The sequence below is a fragment of the Oncorhynchus keta genome, chromosome 4, assembly GCF_023373465.1.
Source record: "Oncorhynchus keta strain PuntledgeMale-10-30-2019 chromosome 4, Oket_V2, whole genome shotgun sequence".
NCBI classification, from domain to species: Eukaryota; Metazoa; Chordata; class Actinopteri; order Salmoniformes; family Salmonidae; genus Oncorhynchus; species Oncorhynchus keta.
In genome coordinates, this window is record NC_068424.1 from 29,341,305 (window position 1) to 29,364,290 (window position 22,986).

The 22,986-nt window shown below is 43.9% G+C and overlaps 1 protein-coding gene across 2 annotated transcripts in view; it reads left to right on the forward strand.

The window, feature by feature from the left end:
- The window catches only part of LOC118372813 (serine/threonine-protein kinase PRP4 homolog), a 349,083-nt gene extending 327,411 nt beyond the window's left edge, over positions 1–21,672 (forward strand). For both annotated transcript variants that reach the window (XM_052505262.1, XM_035758820.2), the window contains 14 exons: positions 204–1,430; positions 1,606–1,764; positions 7,671–7,832; positions 7,941–8,022; positions 11,978–12,185; positions 16,906–16,973; positions 17,150–17,243; positions 17,503–17,650; positions 18,036–18,173; positions 18,373–18,526; positions 18,780–18,894; positions 19,005–19,156; positions 19,302–19,388; positions 19,702–21,672. In XM_052505262.1, coding sequence (XP_052361222.1) covers positions 204–1,430; positions 1,606–1,764; positions 7,671–7,832; positions 7,941–8,022; positions 11,978–12,185; positions 16,906–16,973; positions 17,150–17,243; positions 17,503–17,650; positions 18,036–18,173; positions 18,373–18,526; positions 18,780–18,894; positions 19,005–19,156; positions 19,302–19,388; positions 19,702–19,905 — 2,998 coding nt within the window. In that variant the 3' untranslated portion in view covers positions 19,906–21,672. The remainder of the gene's footprint in view (positions 1–203; positions 1,431–1,605; positions 1,765–7,670; positions 7,833–7,940; positions 8,023–11,977; positions 12,186–16,905; positions 16,974–17,149; positions 17,244–17,502; positions 17,651–18,035; positions 18,174–18,372; positions 18,527–18,779; positions 18,895–19,004; positions 19,157–19,301; positions 19,389–19,701) is intronic.
- The last annotated feature ends 1,314 nt before the right edge of the window (positions 21,673–22,986 follow it).

Consider the following 22,986-nt stretch of genomic DNA (forward strand, 5'->3'; position numbering starts at 1 on the left):
ACAGTAGCTTGCTAGCGCGTTAGCTAGCGGTCAGCTAACTAGCTGACTTGGCGGTCAAGTCGGGAAGCAAGGATAGCTAGCAGTTACAGATTTTGTTTGCTGTGTTAAAAGTCATATTTTGGACAATTCATGTTGTAGCTAGCCAAGTTACAAAAAAATGGTTTTGGTTTTAATTATATATTTTACCAATCTTTGTACCTTAGGAAAGAAGATTTGGAGAGCCATGACAAGAGTGGGAGTGAGGAGGAGAGTGGTGAGAATTCAGAAGAAGAAGAGCGGGAGGAGAAAGAAGTCGGGGAGGGGGAAGCAGAAACTAACGGTGAAAAGACAGTGAAGGTGTCCAAACATCACAGCAGTGGCAGCAAACACAAGAAGAAGAAACACAAACACCGCAGCAAGCACAAAAAACACAAGCACCCGTCTGAAGAGGACAAGGACCGAAAGCGCAAACATCGACACAAACACAAGAAACACAAACGTAAAGATGGCTCCTCTTCTTCCGCCCCTGGCATCAACAGCGCCTCCAGCCAGAGAAAGACTCACATCTCCCCTTCATCTGACGACAAGGCCTTATTGGAGGAGTTGGAGAAACAGAGGGCCATGATTAAAGCTGAGCTGGACAGCCAGGTGATGGAGGGGGGTAAGGTGCAGTCAGGCATGGGCCTCATCCTGCAGGGTTATAACTCTGGCTCTGAGGAGGGAGACGGAGAGGGCAGGGTCCGGAACGGGGAGCAGCGTCAGAAGGGCAGTATGGGGAAACCCCCCTCCCCCAGAGGTAGGAGTGGTAAAGCCAGACGGGACTCCACAGAAGCCAGCAAGTCCAGCTCTAAGCGCCACAGTCGGAGCAAGTCCAAGGAGAGGACAGGCAAGGAATCCAAGTCGGACAAAACAACCAAAGGCAGCAAAGATGTGGCCGCCAAAGGCCGTGGCCGCAGCAAATCAAAAGAGAGGAAGCGTTCCCAAAGCGGGGGCAGGTCCAAAGAGAGAAACAAGAAGTCTCCTTCCCCCTCCAGCAGGAGGGCAGAGCAGAGGAGCGGCCGCTCAGACAAACGCTCTTCGCCCCAGCCTGACGACAGACCAAACACAGAGCGTGGCAGCCGGAGGTCCAGATCACGGGAGCGTCCAGGGCGGTCGGAGTCAGAAAGAGAGCGAGACAAGAGGCCGACAAAGTCACCTTCCAAAGATGCTTCGTCAGGGAAAGAGAACCGCTCTCCCCACAGGCGAGGAGGAGGAGTGGCCATTAGCCCCTCGAGGAGACGCAGCGCCTCCCCACGTCCCACCAGAGACTCCCAGCAGGCATCCGCTTCAGCTTCCACCTCCAAACAGGGCTCTCCTTCCAGATCAGCCAGGTCCCCAGCAAGGAGAGGCCGCAGTCGCTCCCCAGATGCCAGGAGGAGGGATGCTGACAGACAGGGCTCCTCACCACTCCGGTCTGTTTACTATGGATTAACCTGCAGTCCACCCCCTTATTGTCCTATACCAAACAACAGTAGTGGTCTGTACATGGCATGGGCAACTATTTGAGGGTGCATACTGTTTTAGGATGGGGCATTAAGAATGTGCTGCTATCCACTGATCTTCTAAACTTTATATTCTCTCCCACAGAAAGCGAATACGCCCAGATGCAGGGCCAGGGGGTAGAGCGAGGTCACGGGAGACCAGCCCCAGAGGTGCTCCCCAACGTCGCAGGATGAGCCGCTCACCCTTCAGAAGAAGGTCCCCCTCGCCCTTCCGGAGACGGAGCAGGTCTCCAATGAGACGCAGGTGAGATGGGACAAGCTGAAACTTGTGGATGTGCTGAGCCAAATTAAATCTGCAGGGGCTTCTTCAAGCCTCCAGAAGTTAAGATGATGCCTGTAAATAATTGCTTTTGCAAAAGCTAACATGCTGACCACACTGCTCGCATCGCGTGCACTGCAAAATAAATGTACACATACATGTTATTCAATCATTGCACCCACACTGCTTGTGCGTGCCAATGAGAGTCTGCGTTGCCAAGCGCTAAAATATAAGTCAGTTCTATTTGTGACGCTGAACGCAAGTCCTGCCTCTCCCATCTCCTCATTGGTTTATAGAAGCAGATACCTACGTGCCATCTTGTCATTGGTTATACCCACATGGGTGATTAAAAAATTAACTTCGGTCAGTATGTCGTGGTAATACACCTATGCAAGTTAGATGCCAATCGTCATATAAAGTCCAAAGAAGAAAAAGCCTGGAAGGAGGAGAGATGACTAGAAACAATTTGATTGACCGTTTTACAGTTGAAGTCAGAAGTTTACATACACTTAACAAATTGTTCAACCACTCCACAAATGTCTTGTTAGCAATCTATAGTTTTGGCAAGTCGGTTAGGACATCTACCCTGTGCATAACACAAGTAATTCTTCCAACAATTGCTTACCGATGGATTATTTCACTTATGATTCACTGTATCACAATTCCAGTGGGTCAGAAGTTTAAATACACTAAGTTGACTGTGCCTTTAAACAGCTTGGAAGATTCCAGAAAATGATGTCATGGCTTTAGAAGCTTCTGATACGCTAATTGACATAATTTGAGTCAATTGGAGGTGTACATGTGGATGTATTTCAAGGCCTACCTTCAAACTCAGTGCCTCTGCTTGACATCATGGGAAGATCAAAAGAAATCTGCCAAGACCTCAGAAAAAATATTGTACACTTCCACAAGTCTGGTTCATCCTTGGGAGCAATTTCCAAATGCCTGAAGGTACCATTTTCATCTGTACAATCAAGTATAAACACCATGGGACCACGCAGCTGTCATGCCGCTCAGGAAGGAGACGCGTTCTGTCTCCTAGAGATTAACGTACTTTGGTGCGAAAAGTGTAAATCAATCCCGAACAACAGCAAAGGACCTTGTGAAGATGCTGGAGGAAACGGGTACAAAAGTATCTATAGCCACAGTTAAACAAGTCCTATATCGACAACCTGAACGGCTGCTCAGCAAGAAAGAAGCCACCGCTCCAGAACCACTATAAAAAGCCAGACTATGCTTTGCAACTGCACATGGGGACAAAGATCATACTTTTTGGAGAAATGTCCTCTGTCTGATGAAACAAAAATAGAACTGTTTGTCCATAATGACCATCGTTATGTTTGGAGGGGAAAGGGGGAGGCTTGCAAGCCGTAGAAGACCATCCCAACTGTGAAGCACGAGGGTGGCAGCATCATGTTGTTGAGGTGCTTTGCTGCAGGAGGGACTGGTGCACTTCACAAAATAGATGGCATCATGAGGTGGGAAAATAATGTGGATATATTGAAGCAACATCTCAAGACACCAGTTAAAGCTTGGTTGCAAATGGGTCTTCCAAATGGACAATGACCCCAAGCATACTTCCAAAGTTGTGGCAAAATGGCTTAAGGACAACAAAGTCAAGGTATTGGAGTGGCCATCACAAATTCCTGACCTCAATCCTATAGAACATTTGTGGGCAGAACTGGAAAAAGCGTGTGTGAGCAAGGAGGCCTTCAAACCTGACTTAGTTAAACCAGTTCTGTCAGGAGGAATGGGCCAAAATTCACCCAACTTATTGTGGGAAGCTTGAGGAAGGCTACCCAAAACGTTTGACCCAAGTTGACCAATTTAAAGGTAATGCTACCAAATACTAATATAGTGTATGTCAACTTCTGATCCATTGGGAATGTGATGAAAGAAATAAAAGCTGAAATAAATAATTCTCTATTCTGACATTTCACATTCTTAAAATAGTGGTGATCCTATCTGACGTAAAACGGGGATTTTTTACTCTGATTAAATTCAGGAATTGTGGAAAACTGAGTTTAAATATATTTAGCTCTGGTGTATGTAAACTTTAACTGTATGTGTGAATTAATTGTCGGAGTAGAGGACCTTGTGCATTTCAGGTAAAATAACAACTCAACGTTTACCCAAGGACAAATTAGCTAGCAACAGCAAGCTAGGTAAATAGGATAAATTAGCTTGCAACTGCAAGCTAGCTAGCCATAAATGTTTTTAATGCTTTTCGACCTGTCCCCAAATTAATATAATTGGTTCAGAGTTTTTCTTGATATTTCAACCTGCATGTCGTGATTGTTTGGTGTGGGACAAAAATACATTTGCGCACGTTTGTTTTGGGTACGGTGTAATGGGGATCCTAATAAATACTAATAGTATAATATTAGGCAGGCAATGCTGTCTGTTAAGTTCATGTTTTGAATATCCCTATATTTCTGTTGTTACGGGGTTATCACTCTGTTATTAGGGCATCTGCGCAGGAGTCTCGGGGTAGAGGAACCTGTCCTGAGTGCAATGGAAACCATGTAGTATGCTATTATGGTTTAGTAAACGTTGTTAAACTGGAACCTTGGCGTTGTGTCATTTCGAGTTTACATTGTTAGCAGAGGATGGCTAATAACTACAATGTGCTACCTCGGTTCGACAAGAAGAGGTCGTATGAAAGATGGAAACATTAACTTGGAATCTGGACGTGAGTTACTAATCTGGACGAGAAAAAGCAAGCACGTGCGGTGGTATTATCGCTCGAGGGAAGAGCGAGAGATACAGCACTGGAAATATCCGTTGAGGATTTGAACAAGGATGACGGTATTTGAACTTTGATTAGAGCAGTGGATTCTGTGTTTCTTAAAGAAGAGAGAGACCGTAACCATGACAGTGTTACTAGAAATATTTTGGTTGCAGTGATCGACTACATTATTGATTTCCAACAGAGGTACAATAAGATGCGCAAGTATGACATGGTTCTCCCGGATGCAGTGTTATCTTTCAAGTTTCTAGATACTGCCTGTCTGGATGGTGGGGAGAAACCGTTGGCTTTGACTGCTTGTACTGTGGTGACATTTGCGTCAATGAAGTCGGCACTAAAAATACTTTTGGGTGAAAAGATGTCTGTCGCGCCAATAACAGATGCAGCAAGTGAGTGATGCAGCATATTACACTGACCAACAACCAGAAGAGGGCGCCATCGCCCGGAACAAATCCACTAGACAAATATGGAAGGAGATCAAAATGTCCCATTTGTCAAAACACTTACCATTGGGTTAGACTGTCCTCATAAAAATGAACAAGTTAAACTAACAGAGGAAAATGTATACAGAGAGAGAGCAGTGTAACATTACACTATTTTCAAACAAATCTGATGCTGAGATCTTTATAGATGAATCCTTAGGATTGTGATTGATACTGCATGTACACGCACAGTGTGTGGTGCAAAATGGCTTGATAGATATGTCAGTGAACTAAATATGAAAGAAGTACAAAATATGATTGACACACCAAGCAACAGCTTTCCAATTTGAAGATTGGAGAATCGTCCATTCTAACACGTTAAAATACCAGCAAAAATTGGTCAGACTGTGTCACCTTGAAACAGAGGTGGTCCCTACAGATATCCCCTTACTATTAAGCAAAGCTTCCCTCAAGAAGGCGGGGGCTGTACTAGACATAAAATATGACAAGGCATTGATGATTAAACAACCAGTGACCCTTGAACTTACTACCTCATACCACTATTGTGTAAACATTTTAGACATCACACATGTAAAAAAAAAAAAAAAAGAGATTCTGACAGTCACAGAGAACATGAACGCAAAGCAAAAACACAAAGTATTGTTAAATACATGGACAGAGAAAGTGGTATTCCACATACAGCAACCGTCATTGGACGAGCAGGAAAAGCCAAAGGAAAACACCAGAACTGCTACAACTTGCAGTACTCTGACCCAGCTACACTTTCTGGTACAACAGGGTCAGCTGATCTGTCACTTGTAGATAATCACAGAATTGAACCAATGGAAAATCGAGAAAAAAAAGGAATGACATTCAAAATGATGTACTTGAAACAAGGATGTGTCATTTGACTCAGCTAAGCTAGATGAGCTCAGTAATTGGAGGAAAAGTGGAGTGTTTGAGGAAGTCAAAGACATTGGCCAAAAATGTGTCTCAACAAGGTGGGTGTGTACCCTTAAAGAATCCTTAACTGGAATAGTGCCAAAAGCACTTCTAGTGGCTAGAGGTTTTGAGGCGCTGGCTGCTAAATAACTCCCAAAAGACTCGCTGACGTGCCTCAGTCACTCAGATCGCTGATGACAGTGATCTGCCAGAAAAAATTGAACCTTCACTCCATAGACATCAAATCTGCATTTTTGCAGGGAACAGAGCTGTCAAGGGACATTTACATCTGAAAAGTGTGTATGGCCTGGCAGATGCATCACTCTACTGGTACAACAAAGTCAAGGCAACAATGCTGAGTACAGGTGGAAACATGTCACAAGTGGATCCTGCAGTCTTCTATTGGCTTGAGCAAGACTGCAATGTGACTGGAGTACTTGCCTGTCATGTTGATGACTTCATCTGGGGTGGCTCACAGACCTTTGCTACAACTGTGATTCCACACCTCAAAGCTGTTTTTTCCAGGTCGGCCGTGAGGAGCATGATCATTTTTATGTTGGCATAGAGTTTATTACAGTTGATGGAACAATACTGATGTAACAGGAAAGCTATATCAATAATCTTCAACCTATCCACATGGATTCTTCAAGAGCCGTACAAAGGAATTCCCCTCTCTGTGGAATTGAAGCTGATAAATTGAGGTCAAAGATGGGTCAAATTCTATGGGTTGCTAGACAGAGTAGACCTGATGTAATGCTTGATGGCTGCAACTTGGCATCCAACACAAAACACGCCGCTGTACAAACCATTCATGAGGCAAACAAAGTTGTTCGTAAACTGAAATTACAACAGGTGACTAAAGTTTCAGCATATTGGAAAAGATGACTCTGAAACGAGTTGTCTTCAGTGATGCTTCCCTAGGGAACCTTACAGATGGAGGCACACAAGGTGGACATCTAATCGTTTAAAGGGGTGAAGGAGGAAGATTCTCATCTGTTGGCAGTCAAAAAGGATCAGATGAGTTGTCCGAAGCACGCTTGCTGGAGAAACACTTGCTCTTGCGGATGGAATGGACAATGCCCATCTTTCTTGCAACTCTGTTCTCAGAGTTTACCACTGGTGAGACAAAACGGCATATTTTACCTGTAGTTTGTCACTGACAACTACTTCTTAGTTGATGCTGTGAAGTCAACCAAGTCTGTCACTGAGAAAATACTTTGTCTTGAGATTAGCAGCATCAAGGAAATTATTTGTGCTCGACCACAAAGGAACAGCTTGCTGACTGTCTGACTAAAAAGAAGCATCCAGTCTTGTGCTCCTACAGGCTCACAGTAATGGAAAGTGGCAGCGTGAGTAATACAAATAAAAACTCTTACACAGCCCATTTGTAATGAGGGACTTGAATAATACTTGGACATTTATGTTGTTGAAGTTTTATCTTTAAAAAAAAGTGTGAGATTGTGAAGTTCATGTTTTTAAGTATCCCTATTTTTCTGTTATTACGGGGCTATCACTCTCTTATTCAGGCACCTGCGCAGGAGTCTCGGGGTAGATGAACCTGGCCTGAGTGCAATGGCAAACATGTAGTGTGCGAGTACGGTTTAGTAAACGTTGTTAAACTGGAACCTTGTCGTTGTGTCATTTTGAGTTAACATGGTAGTGGTAAGATGGTTTCCTTACAGATTATGTCTGGTTCTAGTGATGAAGCTTTGGTGATGTCGGAGTATGAGGCTCATTGGCCAAGGTTGTCTAAATATTTTCTATGTTGTGCGCTGCAGGTCGCCGGAAAGAGACAGATACGGCCGTCTCAGACAGTACGGCCGGCGCTCCAACTCCCGGGACCGGGACAGGAGGAGGAGACATGGCCGGGACGAGGACAAGTTCAAGGGCAGCCTCTCTGAGGGCATGAAGGCCGACAAGGAGTCCTCCGAGGAGGAAGTGTGAGTAGAGGGTGAACACCCACACACAAACAGACAAATGCTACACTACAATATGGTAATTATCTGGGTGATTATGTGTTTTTGTAAGTGGGTTAATTTTGTTACCAGGCTTGAGGACTTTGACGGTGAGGAGGTGGATGAAGAGGCCATCATAGAGCAGCGCCGGCAGCAGCGACTGGCTATCGTCCAGGTCAGTTCCCCATCCCTCATCCAGGGCTCCAGACTAACATTTCTCCCTGGTGGCACAAACTTTTTCAGTTTGTGGCATCACGCAATAGAAACATGAAGTAATCACTTATGAAGTAATTCAGTGATTCATTAAGAGGTCTAATAGGCTACTTAGATGGTATTACAGAAATAAACTGTTTCATGTAACACGTCCATGCAGGAATGCATGAATCGAGATATTTTGATGTGCAACCTAGTCCAGTGATTTTCATGAGTTCTATTTAACTGTTAATACAGGAGTCAAGAATTTTGTTTTGTTCAACAGAGATGTATTTGACTACGTAGACTCTTTTTTATTTGGCGCTAAATGACCACCTAATAAGTGGAAACTCAAACGCATTAGCTAGATTGCTAACTAAACAGAATTGGTGTCCACGGGCCCATAAAAATTCGTAGTCTTCAATTAATTTCTCATTAAGTTTTAAAACGTCTTAAATTCAGTTTGCAGAGGTCTTAAAAGATGTGACGGAGATGACTTCAGTGTTTCCGTTATATTGTGCCGGTGCTGCTTAATTGTTCCACCGCAGCAGAAAAAACATCAAATAATACTTGAGATCCACTTCCTAGGTTTTCGAGAGCTATCCAGCCATGTGCACCTCTGTGTGTGTGCACATTAGGGCTGACCCCATTTAATTGACTGTTTGGTCGATAAGCTGATGGTGTACCGATCATTTTTCAGTCAAATTAAATCAAACTTGATTTATCACATACGCCGAATACAACACCTTACCGTGAAATGTTTACTTACAAGCCCTTATCCAACAGTGCAGTTCAAGAAGAGTTAAAAAAAATATTTAACAAATAAACTAAAGTAACACAATAACATAACATTAAAAAGGCTATATACAGGGCACCAGTACTGACTAGGGGTGAAGTGACTGCATAGATAAACGGCGAGTAGCAGCAGTGTACAAAACAAATGGGGGTCGTCAATATAATATTCCAGTGGCTCTTTGAATAATTGTTCAGCAATCTTATGGCTTGGAGATAGAAGCTGTTAAGGAGCCTTTTTGGTCCTAGACTTGGCCTTCTTGTACCGCTTGCCGTGCAGTAGCAGAGAAAACAGTCCATGACTTGGGTGACTCAAGTCTGACAATTTTATGGGATTTCCTCTGACACCGCCTATTATATTGGTCCTGGGTTGCTGGAAGCTTGGCCCCAGTGATTTACTGGGCCGTACGTACTACCCTCTAGCGTCTTGCAGTCGGATGCCAAGCAGTTTCAATACCAAGCGGTGATGGAGCCAGTCAAGATGCTCTCATTGGGGAAGCTGTTGAACTATTTGAGGATATCAGGGCCAATGCCAAATAGTTTTTGCCTCCTGAGGGGAAGAGGTGTTGTCGCGCCCTCTTCATGACTGTGTTGGTGTGATTGGACCATGATAGCTCCTTAGTGATGTGGACATCGAGGAACTTGAAGCTCTCGACCTGCTCCCCTATAGCCCAGTTGATGTGAATGGGGGCATGCTCGGCTCTCCGTTTCCTGTAGTCCACGATCAGCTCCTTTGTCATGCCGACGTTGAGAGGTCTCTGACCTCCCTATAGACTGTCTCATCATCATCGGTGATAAGGCCTACCACCGTCATGTGGTCTGCCAACTTAATGATGGTGTTGGAGTCGTGTGCGGCCACACAGTCGTGGGTGAACGGAGTACAGGAGGAGACTTAGCACGCACCCCTGAAGGTCCCCCGTGTTGAGGGTCAGTGTTGCGAATGTGTTGTTGCCTACCCTCACCACCTGGGGTCGGCCCGCCAGGAAGGCCAGGATCCAGTTGCAGAGGGAGGTGTTTAGTCCCAGGGTCCTTAGCTTAGTGATGCTCTTGGATGGCACGCTGGTGTTTAACAGTGAGCTGTAATCAGTGAACAGCATTCTCACGTAGGTGTACCTTTTGTCCAGGTGGGAAAGGGCAGTGTGGAATGCAATAGATTGTGTCATCTGTGGATCTGTTGGGGCGGTATGTGAATTGGAGTGGGTCCAGGGCGACAGTCATTTAAAAAGGATACCTTTGCGTTCTTGGGCACAGGGACTATGCTTGTCTGCTTGAAACATGTAGGTATCACAGACTGGGTCAGGGAGAGGTTGAAAATGTTGGTGAAGACACTTGCCAGCTGGTCAGCGCATTCTCTGAGAACGCATCTTGGCAATCCGCCTGGCCCTGCGGCCTTGTGAATGTTCACCTGTTTAAAGGTCTATGGACAGCTTGATTACGGAGTCGTCCAGAACAGCTGGTGCTCTCATACATGGTTCAGTGTTGCTTGCCTCAAAGCGAGCATAGAAGGCATTTAGCTCATCTGGTAGGCTTGCGTCACTGGGCTGCTCGTGGCTGGGTTGCCCTTTGTAATCCATGATTGCTTGCAAGACCGGTATAGTAGGTGCCGGTGTAGTAGGATTCGATCTTAGTCCACTATTGATTGGTCGCTGGATGGCGTAGCAGAATTTTTTTTATACGCGTCAGGATTTGTATCCCGCTCCTTGAAAGCGGCAGCTCTAGCCAGCTCTAGTCCAGAACCTGCTGGTTTTCTGTCCTACCTGACATTAATTGCACCAACCCGATGTCCCAGGTCTTAGTCTCTGATTAGAGGGAACATTGAAAAAGCACAATGTAATTGGCTCCGAGGTCCAGAGTTGAGTTTGAAGGGCCGAGGCCAATATGCACAAACAAAAAAACATGCAGGCAAATGAATCTCTAAAGAGTCAAAAATATATCTGATTGCTCTGGATCGTATTATGACACATCAACATATCCAACATGCTTTCTCTGAACATGTTAGATGAAATAGATAACTTCTTTCATGTCTGTCTTGGCAGTGAAAAGAGTCAGTCTAGAGCCCTCCTGTATAGCTGACTTGCGTCAAAGTATGGTAATTTGATACCTGATTCACTGAATAAGGGAATTATTTTATTAGACTTTTTGGTTGTAGGCTAATGTTCTAATGTAAAGGCATAGGACCTCGAAGAGAGCTACAGGGTGTATATGCTTCTGTTCCAGACCTATTCTAACACACCAGAATCTACAAATCAACTACACAACAGGATGAGTTTTATACAGTAACAGTGCTGTATATTTGACTTTAAGGATTTTTTCCTCTGTGATATTGTTATAGTATTGAGTATCAAAAGCCGGTAATGGTATCGAAGACAAAATTCTGAACACTTTGTGTTTTTTGATCTGGCTAATGATTAGCTCTTTGTGGTGGTCAAACAAATGCAGATGGGAAACCCCCTGCTTCAGCCAGCTATAGCCTAACCACTATACTACTATATCATAAGGCTCCAGGAGAATGTGCATTGCTAAAATAGCACACCTGCCTGCTAATATGAGCCATGTAGGCAATAAACTCAGGTGAAAGAGCTAGCCCTAAAAATAAAAAAATAATAAAAAGCCCAACATGGGCTCATTTCTGGAAAGGAATATTTGCAGGTGTGTTGCTCAAGCAGACCTCAAAATTGGTATGAAATGGCATTCCAAGTGGCATTAAAAAGGTTGTCTTAAATTCAACTTCATGTAACCTGCAGATATCCTGATTAATCTTATCTTTACAGGAATCGTGAGGATAATGTTTGATTGTTCGACCAAATCATGGTTTTGGCTCCTTAAAAATAAAATGACGTTTGGAGTGAGGTGACCATGTCGAATGGGCAGCTCGCACAGATGCGGCCAAATACAAGTCGCTAAATGAGACTACATGGTTGTCTGGAGCCCTGATCATCACATCTGCTGTTGAACTGTACATAGCTGTTGCAGGGATCCCCAGCCCAGTGTTTCATATTTGGCTACTACTCCAATATAGGATGTTTTCTGATTTGCCTTTTCATTATTGAAATTGACCCCCTCGAAACCCATATCTTGTTTTTACTTAATTCCGTTGTTGTGACCACTCTATACCTGGCACTACCTCTCTCTCTCTCCCTGTGCAGAAATACCGTGGCGGCAACGAGGACAGCATGGCGTCCATGGCGTCGGAGCCCAGCAGCCCGCAGAGCAGCACACGGAGCCGCTCGCCCTCGCCAGACGACATCCTGGAGCGTGTGGCGGCCGACGTCAAGGAGTACGAGCTGGAGAATCTGGACACGTTTGAGGAGAACATCAAGGCCAAGCAAGGCCTCATCACGCAGGAGAAGGATGGTGAGTAAAGGGATTCAGGTTGGGAGAAAATAAAGGGAATATAGGCAATAGGGTGCCATTTGGTCTGCTCTGTATTGCCGTCTCAAAATATTAGCTCATATGCAATGTGCAATCTGGGTGGGTCATCTTGGTGCTAACTTTTTATGTTTTTAGTTTATTTTGAAGTTTATAGGTGTTTAGTAATACAGGTTGTTTGCTGAATGTGCCCGCATTAGCTGTAACTGTGGCCGTGTCTAGACTTGACAGTTCATACAGCTTTAGTATTCTGATCATAAAGTTCTGATCATGGAATGTATCTTCATCTATATTTTAAATGTGCGTACTGTGTCCACAGTGTGTCTGGATTCCCTTTTCCCGCGCTATATTCAGACTTTATTTAACGAGGCAAGTCAGTTAAGAACACATTCTTATTTTCAATGACGGCCTAGGAACGGTGGGTTAACTGCCTTGTTCAGGGACAGAACGACAGATTTTTACCTTGTCAACTCAGGGATTCAATCTTGCAACCTTGTGGTTAACTAGTCTAACGCTCTAACCACCTGCCTCACGAGGAGCCTGCCTGTTACGCGAATGCAGTAAGAAGCCAAGGTAAGTTGCTAGCTGGCATTAAACTTACCTTATAAAAAACTCAATCATAATCACTAGTTATAACTACACATGGTTGATGATATTACTAGTTTATCTAGCGTGTCCTGCGTTGCATAAAATCGATGCGGTGCGCATTCGCGAAAAAGGACTGTCTTTGCTCCAACGTGTACCTAACTATAAACATCAATGCCTTTCTTAAAATCAATACACAGAGGTATATATTTTTAAACCTGCATATTTAGCTAAAAGAATGGTTAGCAGGCAATATTAACCAGGTGAAATTGTCACTCTTGCGTTCATTGCATGCAGAGTCGGGGTATATGCAACAGTTTGGGCCACCTTGCTCATTGCGAACTAATTTGCCAGAATTTTACGTAATTATGACATAACATTGAAGGTTGTGCAATGTAACAGCAATATTTAGACTTAGGGATGCCATCCGTTAGATAAAATACGGAACGGAGAAAGAATAAACGTTTTGTTTTCAAAATGATAGTTTCCGGATTCGACCATATTAATGACATACGGCTTGTATTTCTGTGTGTTATGTTATAATGAAGTCTATGATTTGATTGAGCAGTCTTACTGAGCGATGGTAGGCACCAGCAGGCTCATAAGCATTCATTCAAACAGCACTGTTGTGCGTTTTGCCAGCAGCTCTTCGCAATGCTTCAAGCATTCAAGCTAGTTAGCGGGGTGCGCGCTAATAGCGTTTCAAACGTCACTCGCTCTGAGACTTGGAGTAGTTGTTCCCCTTGCTCTACATGGGTAATGCTGCTTCAAGGGTGGCTGTTGTCGATGTGTTCCTGGTTCGAGCCCAGGTAGGGGTGAGGAGAGGGAAGGAAGCTATACTGTTACACTGGCAATACTAAAGTGCCTATAAGAACATCCAATAGTCAAAGGTATATGAAATACAAATCGTATAGAGAGAAATAGTCCTATAATTCCTGTAACTACAACCTAAAACTTCTTACCTGGGAATATTGGAGACTCATGTTAAAAGGAACCACCAGCTTTCATATGTTTTCATGTTCTGAGCAAGGAACTTAAACATTAGCTTTCTTACAAGGCACATATTGCACTTTTGCTTTCTTCTCCAACACTTTGTTTTTGCCTTATTTAAACCAAATTGAACATGTTTCATTATTTATTTGAGGCTAAATTGATTTTATTGGTGTATTATATTAAGTTAAAATAAGTGTTCAATCAGTATTGTTGTAATTGTCATTATTACAAATAAATGTAAAAAATCAGCCGATTAATCGGTATCGCCGTTGAAAAATCATTATCGGTCGACCTCTAATAACAACACACAAAAAACTGATGACAGAAGCTAACTAGCCAGCTAACCTCTCGCTAGCTAGCAATCAATGCTAAAGGGATTACACATGGGTCGATATAACTCCAGCCAACTTCTTATATTTATTGGCTAGCATTTTTGAGGTAGCAAACACATTCCTCTCACACTAGGAACATATTTCCTCCCACTTTATAATGAAAAGGTGCCTCTCGGTCCCAAAACACAAGTTTTCTGGAGACTTTTGGAAGGAGTGTTGATGACGTTGCCCACTGTATGCACTTTTGATAGCCTGATTGCATATAGACTGAGGAGAAATCCACACACAATGTATCCCAGACCACCTCCCTTACCATCTGGTCAGCCAGATCTGAACAAAATCGGACCCGCAAAAAAACAGTCTCAACATCAACAGTGAAGAGATGACTCTGGGATGCTGGCCTTCTTGGCAGAGTTGCAAAGAAAAAGCCATATTTCAAACTGGCCAATGATGTCTGTTCTTTTACCCATCTTAATCTTTTATTTTTATTGGCCAGTCTGAGATATTGCTTTTTCTTTGCAACTCTGCCTAGAAGGCCAGCATCACGGAGTCGCCTCTTCACTGTTGACGTTGAGACTGCAGTTTTGCAGGTACTATTTAATGAAGCTGCCAGTTGAGAACTTGAGGTGTCTGTTTCTCAAACTAGACACTCTAATGTACTTGTCCTCTTGCTCAGTTGTGCACCAGGGCCTCCCACTCCTCTTTCTATTCTGGTTAGGGCCAGTTTGCACTGTTCTGTGAAGGGAGTAGGACACAGCGTTGTATGAGATCTTCAGTTTCTTGGCAATTTTTCGCATGGAATAGCCTTAATTTCTCAGAACAAGAATAGACTGACGAGTTTCAGAAGAAAGGTCTTTGTTTCTGGTCATTTGGAGCCTGTAATCGAACCCACAAATGCTATTGCTCCAGATACTCAACTAGTCTAAAGGCCAGTTTTATTGCTTCTTTAATTAGCAAAACAGTTTTCAGCTTTGTTAACATAATTGCTGAAAGGTTCTCTAATAATCAATTAGCCTTTTTAAAATTATGAACTTGGATTAGCTAACACAACGTGCCATTGGAACACGAGTGGAGTGATGGTTGCTGATAATTGGCCTCTGTATGCCTGTGTAGATATTCCATTAAAAAAATTAGCTGTTTCCAGCTACAATAGTAATTTAAAACTTTAACAATATCTACACTGTCTTTCTGATCAATTTGATGTTATTTTAATGGACAGAAATGTGCTTTTCAAAAACAAGGACATTTCTAAGTGACCCCAAATGTTTTAATGGTAGTGTAACTATTCAGACCCTTTACTCAGTACTTTGTCGAATCACCTTTGGCAGCAATTACAGCCTCTCCTTCTTGGGTATACGGTACAAGCTTGGCACACCTGTATTTACGGAGTTTTTCCCCATTCTCTGCAGATCCTCTCAAGCTCTGTCCGGTTAGATGAGTGTCGCCGCGCAGCTTTTTACAGGTCTCTCCAGAGATGTTCGATCAAGTTCATGTCTGGGCTCTGGCTGTGCTCAAGGACATTCAGAGAATTCGTTCATCTTTCCATTGATCCTAACGAGTCTCCCTGTCTCTGCCGCTGAAAAATATCCCCACATCATGATGTTGCCACCACCATGCTTCACAGTAGGGATGATGCCAGGTTTCCTCCAAACGTGACGCTTGGCATTCAGGCTGAATTGTTAAATCTTGGTTTCTTCAGACCGGAGAATCTTGTTTGTCATGGTCTTTTAGGTGCATTTTGGAAAACTCCAAGCGGGCTGTTGTGAATTTTACTGAGGAGTTGCTTCTGTCTGGCCACTCAACCATAAAGGCCTGGAGTATTGCAGAGATTTGTCCCCTTCTGGATGTTCTCCCATCTCCACAGAGGAACTCTTAAGCTCAGAGTGACCATGGGGTTCTTGATCACCTCCCTGACCATGCCCTTCTGCCCCGATTGCTACGTTTGGCCCGGGCGGTCAGCTCTAGGAAGAGTGTTGGTTCCAAACTTCTTCAATTTAAGAATGATGATGGCCACTGTGTTCTTGAGGACCTTCAATGTTGTAGAAATGTTTTGTGCTTCAACACAATCCTGTCTCTGAGCTTTAAGGACAATTCCTTTGACCTCATGGCTTGATTTTTGCTCTGACATGCACTGTCAACTGTGGGACCATATATAGACAGGTGTGTGCCTTTTCAAATCATGTCCAATCAATTGAATTTACCACAGGTGGACGGACTCCACTCAAGTTGTAAAACATCTCAAGGATGGTCAATGGAAACAGGATGTACCTGATCTCAATTTCAAGTCTCATAGCAAAGAGTCTGAATACATATGTAAATAAGGTGTTTCTGTTTATTAATTTGTAATCATTTGCAAAAATGTTTTTTTGATTTGCCATTATGGGGTATTGTGTGTAGATTGAGGATTTTTTTCAAATCCCCCTTTTCAAAAATATGGAAGAAGGGGTCTGAATACTTTCCGAATGCCCTGTAAGTGTCAAGTGTAGACACTGCCTTTGTGGCAGACTGGGCTGTGTAATCTCATGTTTCCTCCCTTCCCCTTCCTCCAGGGCCCCTCTCTTATAAGGTGTGCTGGCATTGACAGGGGATACAGCGCAATGGCTCTCTCTCATGTTTGACACCTTTGTCTCGTGTGGTAGAAAGTTGCAACGTGGTGACGTTACACATATGACTGACATTGACCAAATGCGGAGTTGTAAATTAGTCTGGTTCATTTCACGTCATATTTTTGTGCCGGTTGAAGCATGTTTCCGTTAAGTGTACTAAATCTCTCTTTTCCTCCCTCTGTCTGTCAGGACCCAAAAAGCCCTCGGCCCCTGATATGTTTACGGAGTCGGACGTCATGTTTGAAGCAGCCATTGATGTAAGTCTTACAGGAGCCTCACTCTCCTCCACTGATCTCCAGCCATGTTTATATCTCTGATCTTTAGAGTGCTACTCTGGGCTAAACATGCAAGCCCATCTTCTGAGTGATCTGTCTGTGGCAAGTAGTTCATTATGCGAGTGTGGTTGAATGTTTGGTCATGTTGGTCTACACAGAGTGCCAGGATGAGAGCAGCAGGTGTTGGGGGGAAGGACTTCAAAGAGAACCCCAACCTCCGGGACAACTGGACCGATGCAGAGGGTTACTACCGTAAGTGCCCTTGACTGGACACACTCTTACAAATGTTACGAATTCATCGATGAAAGGCTGCTGAGCTTTTCGCTCTCTCAATCATCCATGTTTGCAAACAGTCCATGTCGTCTTAGTATTCCGCTGTGTATGAGTGCAGTCCTTTTGATTTCACTATTGGTTAATAGTGTTATTGGAGGCCTAGTAACTGGATATCTCATTGAGAAAATAGCCAAGACTTTCTAAACATGCCCCTCGTGTCTATCCTACTGTGTTTTAGGCGTGAACATCGGGGAGACGCTGGACAAGCGCTACGACGTGTACGGCTACACAGGCCAGGGAATGTTCAGCAACGTGATCAGGGGCAGGGACACGGCCCGCGCCGGACAGGATGTGGCCGTCAAGATCATCCGCAACAACGAGCTCATGTAGGTCCTCGGGCAGGCAGCCTCAGGACTCAAATGGCACCCTGTTCCCTGTGTAGTGTACTACTTTTGACCAGGACTCTGGTCAAAAGTAGTGCACTATGAAGGTATGTAAGGTGAACGAGCTAATTGTTAGTCACTCTGGATAAGAGAGTCTGTTAAAAGACTAATAGAGCCATTTGAGACGCATCCTGGTTCGCTCATGGTTTGGGGAACATATTGCCTTTGCCACCACATTTGAATGTGCCCTCATTAGAAGTTATCTAGCAACGCCTATGTGGATCGTCCAGGGCTTTTTTGGAAAATATATATTTACCTCAATAGAACCTACCTAGATAAATAAACCAATAGATGCTGACCTTGCTGATTTTGTGTTTTGGGTCTCCAGGCAGAAGACTGGCCTGAAGGAGCTGGAGTTCCTCAAGAGGCTCAACGACGCCGACCCAGACGACAAGTTCCACTGCTTGCGCCTCTTCAGACACTTCTACCACAAGCAGCACCTGTGTCTGGTGTTCGAGCCCCTCAGGTACTAACTGGGAGACTACCACTACTGCACTGTGAAATAGCAACCTATTCCTTTTACTACTGCTCAACATTTGTGCACTATAAGGAATAGGGTGTCATTCCATGTCCTCAGTGGCAGGACACACCGCAATGTGTTTTGTCATCTAGCACACTTCTTCACTGGCTCTAACTCATGTCTCTCTGTGAAATGTGTGTCTCAGTATGAACCTGCGCGAGGTGCTGAAGAAGTACGGTAAGGACGTGGGCCTTCACATCAAGGCTGTCCGCTCCTACACCCAGCAGCTCTTCCTGGCACTCAAACTCCTCAAACGTTGCAGCATCCTCCACGCTGACATCAAGCCTGACAACATCCTGGTACGAGGCCCATATTATCATCACATGACTGTTAAAACTGCACTGAGGCCGGGTCGTGTTCAACGGCACAAAATGGAAGAAAGAGGACAAACTGGGAGAGACTACCTGGATTTGTCCAATAAAAAAAACACTTATTTTCGCTTTGCGTTGAAAAATGTATTGAAGCGTTTTGCGATACTGTGCCGTAATGAATATGACCATGGCCTGAAGGTCCCATCTAACAGTGTCTGTTTCTCGATCTCTCCCCTACAAGGTGAACGAGTCGAAGACCATCTTGAAACTCTGCGATTTTGGCTCGGCGTCCCATGTTGCAGACAATGACATCACACCGTACCTCGTCAGCAGATTCTACAGAGCTCCAGAAATCAGTACATTTTACTTTGAGATTGTTTGCTTATAACGGTTTAGCTGTAATAGAGCTCTCTGATGTTGTCCCTGCTTGGATCACAGTCCTCATGATGTCTTGTCTCTGTCACAGTCATTGGGAAGCCGTACGACTACAGCATAGACATGTGGTCAGTGGGCTGCACGCTGTACGAACTCTACACCGGCAAGATCCTTTTCCCTGGCTCCTCCAACAACCACATGATCAAACTGGCCATGGACCTCAAGGGCAAGATGCCCAACAAGGTAAACTGTCCACATTAGTGGATCTGGCTGGTCTCTCCTAGCCTTAGTCTCTCCTCTGTGTTAGATTTTGACAGGAAGTCATAACCTGGGGCATTGTACACTGTGCTGTAGCATACAGATGATGTAATGGTTCTTTTGTTCTCAGATGATCCGGAAAGGCCTGTTCAAAGACCAGCACTTTGATCAGAACCTCAACTTCCTCTACATTGAAGTAGACAAAGTGACCGAAAGGGTTTGTATATGTTATACTTTTTAGCTGCTCAGTTGTTGGGGAAATTATCTAAGAAATGGGTTAAAAACAGCTAGATTTGCTGGGCTAGTCATGAAGGCTCATTCAGATGCTTCATATTTTTTGAATAGTTTCTCACTGTGGTCCTCTGTAGTTCGGGAGTGCATGGCTCCAGTATACTGGGTTTGAACCCTGGGACCACCTGTATGTAAAATATATGCTTAAAAGCATCTGCTAAATGGTGTGTGTATATATATTTATTTCCCTCCACCCACTCCTTCTCCATCCTCACCCCACCTCCCTCCACACACCACAGGAGAAGGTAACCGTGATGAGCACAATCAACCCCACCAAGGACCTGCTGTGTGACATGGTGGGTGGCCAGCGGCTGCCCGAGGAGCAGAGGAAGAAGGTCCTGGTCCTAAAAGACCTGATCGACGGCACGCTGATGCTGGACCCTGCCAAACGCATCAGCATCAACCAGGCCCTGCAGCACCCCTTCATCCAGGAGAAGATCTGAACTCAGACCAGCCCAACCATCAACCAGGCCCTGTAGCACCCCTTGATCCAGGAGAAGATCTGAACTCAGACCAGCCCAACCATCAACCAGGCCCTGTAGCACCCCTTGATCCAGGAAAAGATCTGAACTCAGACCAGCCCAACCATCAGCCAGGCCCTGCAGCACCCCCTTAATCCAGGAGAAGATCTGACCTCAAACCAGCCCAACCATCAACCAGACCAGCCTTGCCAGGTAGAAATACAAGACCAGACGCCCCATTGAGAATGTTATGGATAAATTGTTTCCCCTATTTTGATTATGATGGGTACGATAACCTGGTATGTTTTAATTGTAAATAAGTAAAATAGACATTCATGAAGAAAAAATAATTTTGATTTATCATAAACCCCACCCCCCTCCGGCGGTGATGCAGCAGTTATGGACTATTTCTATTTAGCTGGCATTGAAGTGAATGACATTAAAATAATAAAATTATTGTAAACATGTCTAATGCATTGTCGAAGTATCTGAGTGTAGGTCGGTTTAGAAATGTGTGTTGTGTACTAGTCGCATCAAGGAGATGCATCATCTTCAACGGTAAATTTTTTTAATGATCACCAACATTGCTCATTCTGCGACTGTGCATGCTTTTGAATGTGCACCCCTTCGTTGTGCTCTAGATGTGTCTAGCATAAACCTGTGTACTGTTAATGCTCTCTGTAACCAGGTTTCCAGCCAACCTTTTTATGCGAGGAAAGTACACGTTAGATACAAAAATGTCAAGAACTTTCCAAAATGTCTGCAAAATAAAACACCAGACAGGGTGGGATGTTTTTGTCGGTAAAATTCATTACACGAGAAATGGCAGAAACGTTTTTGTTTGATGCTCCTTTCCTAATAAATGTAGAGGGTCTTATTCTGGTGACATGATTGATGCTTGACTGCCGTTTGACAAATACAAATAATCTCACTTTTATCCATAATAATCTCATGTCGGTAGCCTAACCGCACTGTATCTGCAAGCTGTTGGCTAAAGCACACGTACTAAGACCAGAGCGGGTACATTCGCTATATAACGCAACTTTTGTTGTGCCGAAAACCATCTGTGGAGTTGAAAATGTGATGGAAACCAATTGAACTTATTCTGTACATTTAAATGAACTGCGCTACACCACGTTCAGCCTTTTATCTGGAACAAGTCATTTTGATGGAAATATCTCTGGTGGGGAAATGTGCATATTGTTTTTGTGGATTTTAGAATATTCACCAATTGGATGGTAACATAGTGTGTGTGTGCGTAGCAGCATTGATGTCCCACATGATGGCACCACAATCCCCATTTCACAGGTCCCAGGCCTGTGCTTAAGGAATGGACTCAACATTAGTACTGTACTCCCCTCGAACAATAAGACCGTTCCATTTCAAGGTCGGTCATTGTGTTATTTTACAGAACAGAGCAGCCCCACTGACTCCAACGGTTTCACACATTTCCTCCTCTCTCTGACACGGTCCTGGCTATAGGCTCTCAGATTTAAGTGCCTCCTGTATGAGCCTTGTGTGTAGAACACAGAACAATGCCGGCCTGTGAAAGCCGCCACCTCGTTCTCCTCCCATGTTGTATATATTCCATTGTTGCCACAGTCTTTCTCCATGTTAAAGATTTTCATGTTTGATTTGTTTCTTTTCTCATTGAGGGAAAAAAATATTGTGATTTAAGCAAAGAACTGAGATGTGAAAGAGCACCTTCAGTGCACCACCACTTTTAGTAATAAAATATTTCCTATTCAATATTGTTTTTGTTCCTCTGTTCTCAAGTATAATACAATACAAATGTACACCAGTGTAATTTCTATTTCCTGAATTAAGGTAGCCCAGTGGTTAGAGCCCTGGGCCAATAACTGTAAGGTTGCTGGGTCGAATCCCCGAGCTGACAAGGTAAAAATCTCTTTCTGCCCCTGAACAAGGCATTTAACCCACTTTTCCCCAGTAGCCTGTCATTGTAAATAAATAAAAATTCTTAACTGATTTGCCTAGTTAAATAAAGAATAAAAGAATTAAGCATTCTAATTACTGATGGGGTTCTGTGGCTAAGGCAAATGGATTACTGGGTAGAGGGCATCCTTGTCTTCAGTGTAATTTGTAAGCAATGCCTTGTTGACTTCCTCTGTACGTTTGGATGTTGACTCAGAAAGAGATATTGAAAACATGACCTCGCACTGATCTCTCCATTTACCAGTGAAGTTTTGCCCTGAGAGCACCAACCTGGCCCCTGACTCCCACTACCATTTGAGTCTGAGGCAGACTGAGGAGACATAGCTAGAGGCAGAGTCACGAAGAAGAGAACTGTCTTTCTAAAGGAGACTGGTCTTCAAAGCCAAAGAGCCCATCTCATGTGTCCAGTTGGAACCATTTTTAGCTCTTATCATTGCTGAAATCTTCTGACGCTAGGTAGTAGGTACCCTTTTTAGAGTCCTCCATTTCCTCTGTGATTGCAGTGGTAAGAGCATTTAGGAAAGGGTCTACCCATCAAAGTCTCAATGTCTAGTGGAAAGGCAAAATGATGTGAATCCCGGCTTTACTTATGTCAAGGGCACCTAAAGGACTTGAAATGGATGCTGATGGGTTGGGTTGCCAATGTTAAAAGATTGGGTGAATTATGGGCATTGTGAAATGGCAGATGGTGAAGAGATCAATCTGAGAGATTCGGGGACTGATGAGCCATTACCTTTGATCTCTGGACTGGAGCCACAGAGAATCTACGGAGGGAAAACCGTTGGTCAAAATAAAATAATCTCAGTGCATCACAGAAGATTGGGGATTCACTGTATTTGCACATTTGCTTATGTATACAATAAAAAGACAAATTACAAGATGTTTTTGGACAAACCCAAAGGTAAATGCATTCCTTAATGCAATTCAGGGAATTTGTCATGTAAATGCAATTCTTACTCCTGATCAGAAGGGGGCAACAAAAGCACAGAATGCTTCTCCTTAATTCAATGTGTAAGAATTGAGGGTAAGTAGTTTGATACAGTCAGTGAGTTTGACCAGTGGCCTAGCAAGTTGCATTTCCCTTTGGTGTGTGTACTTTATCCTCTTAGA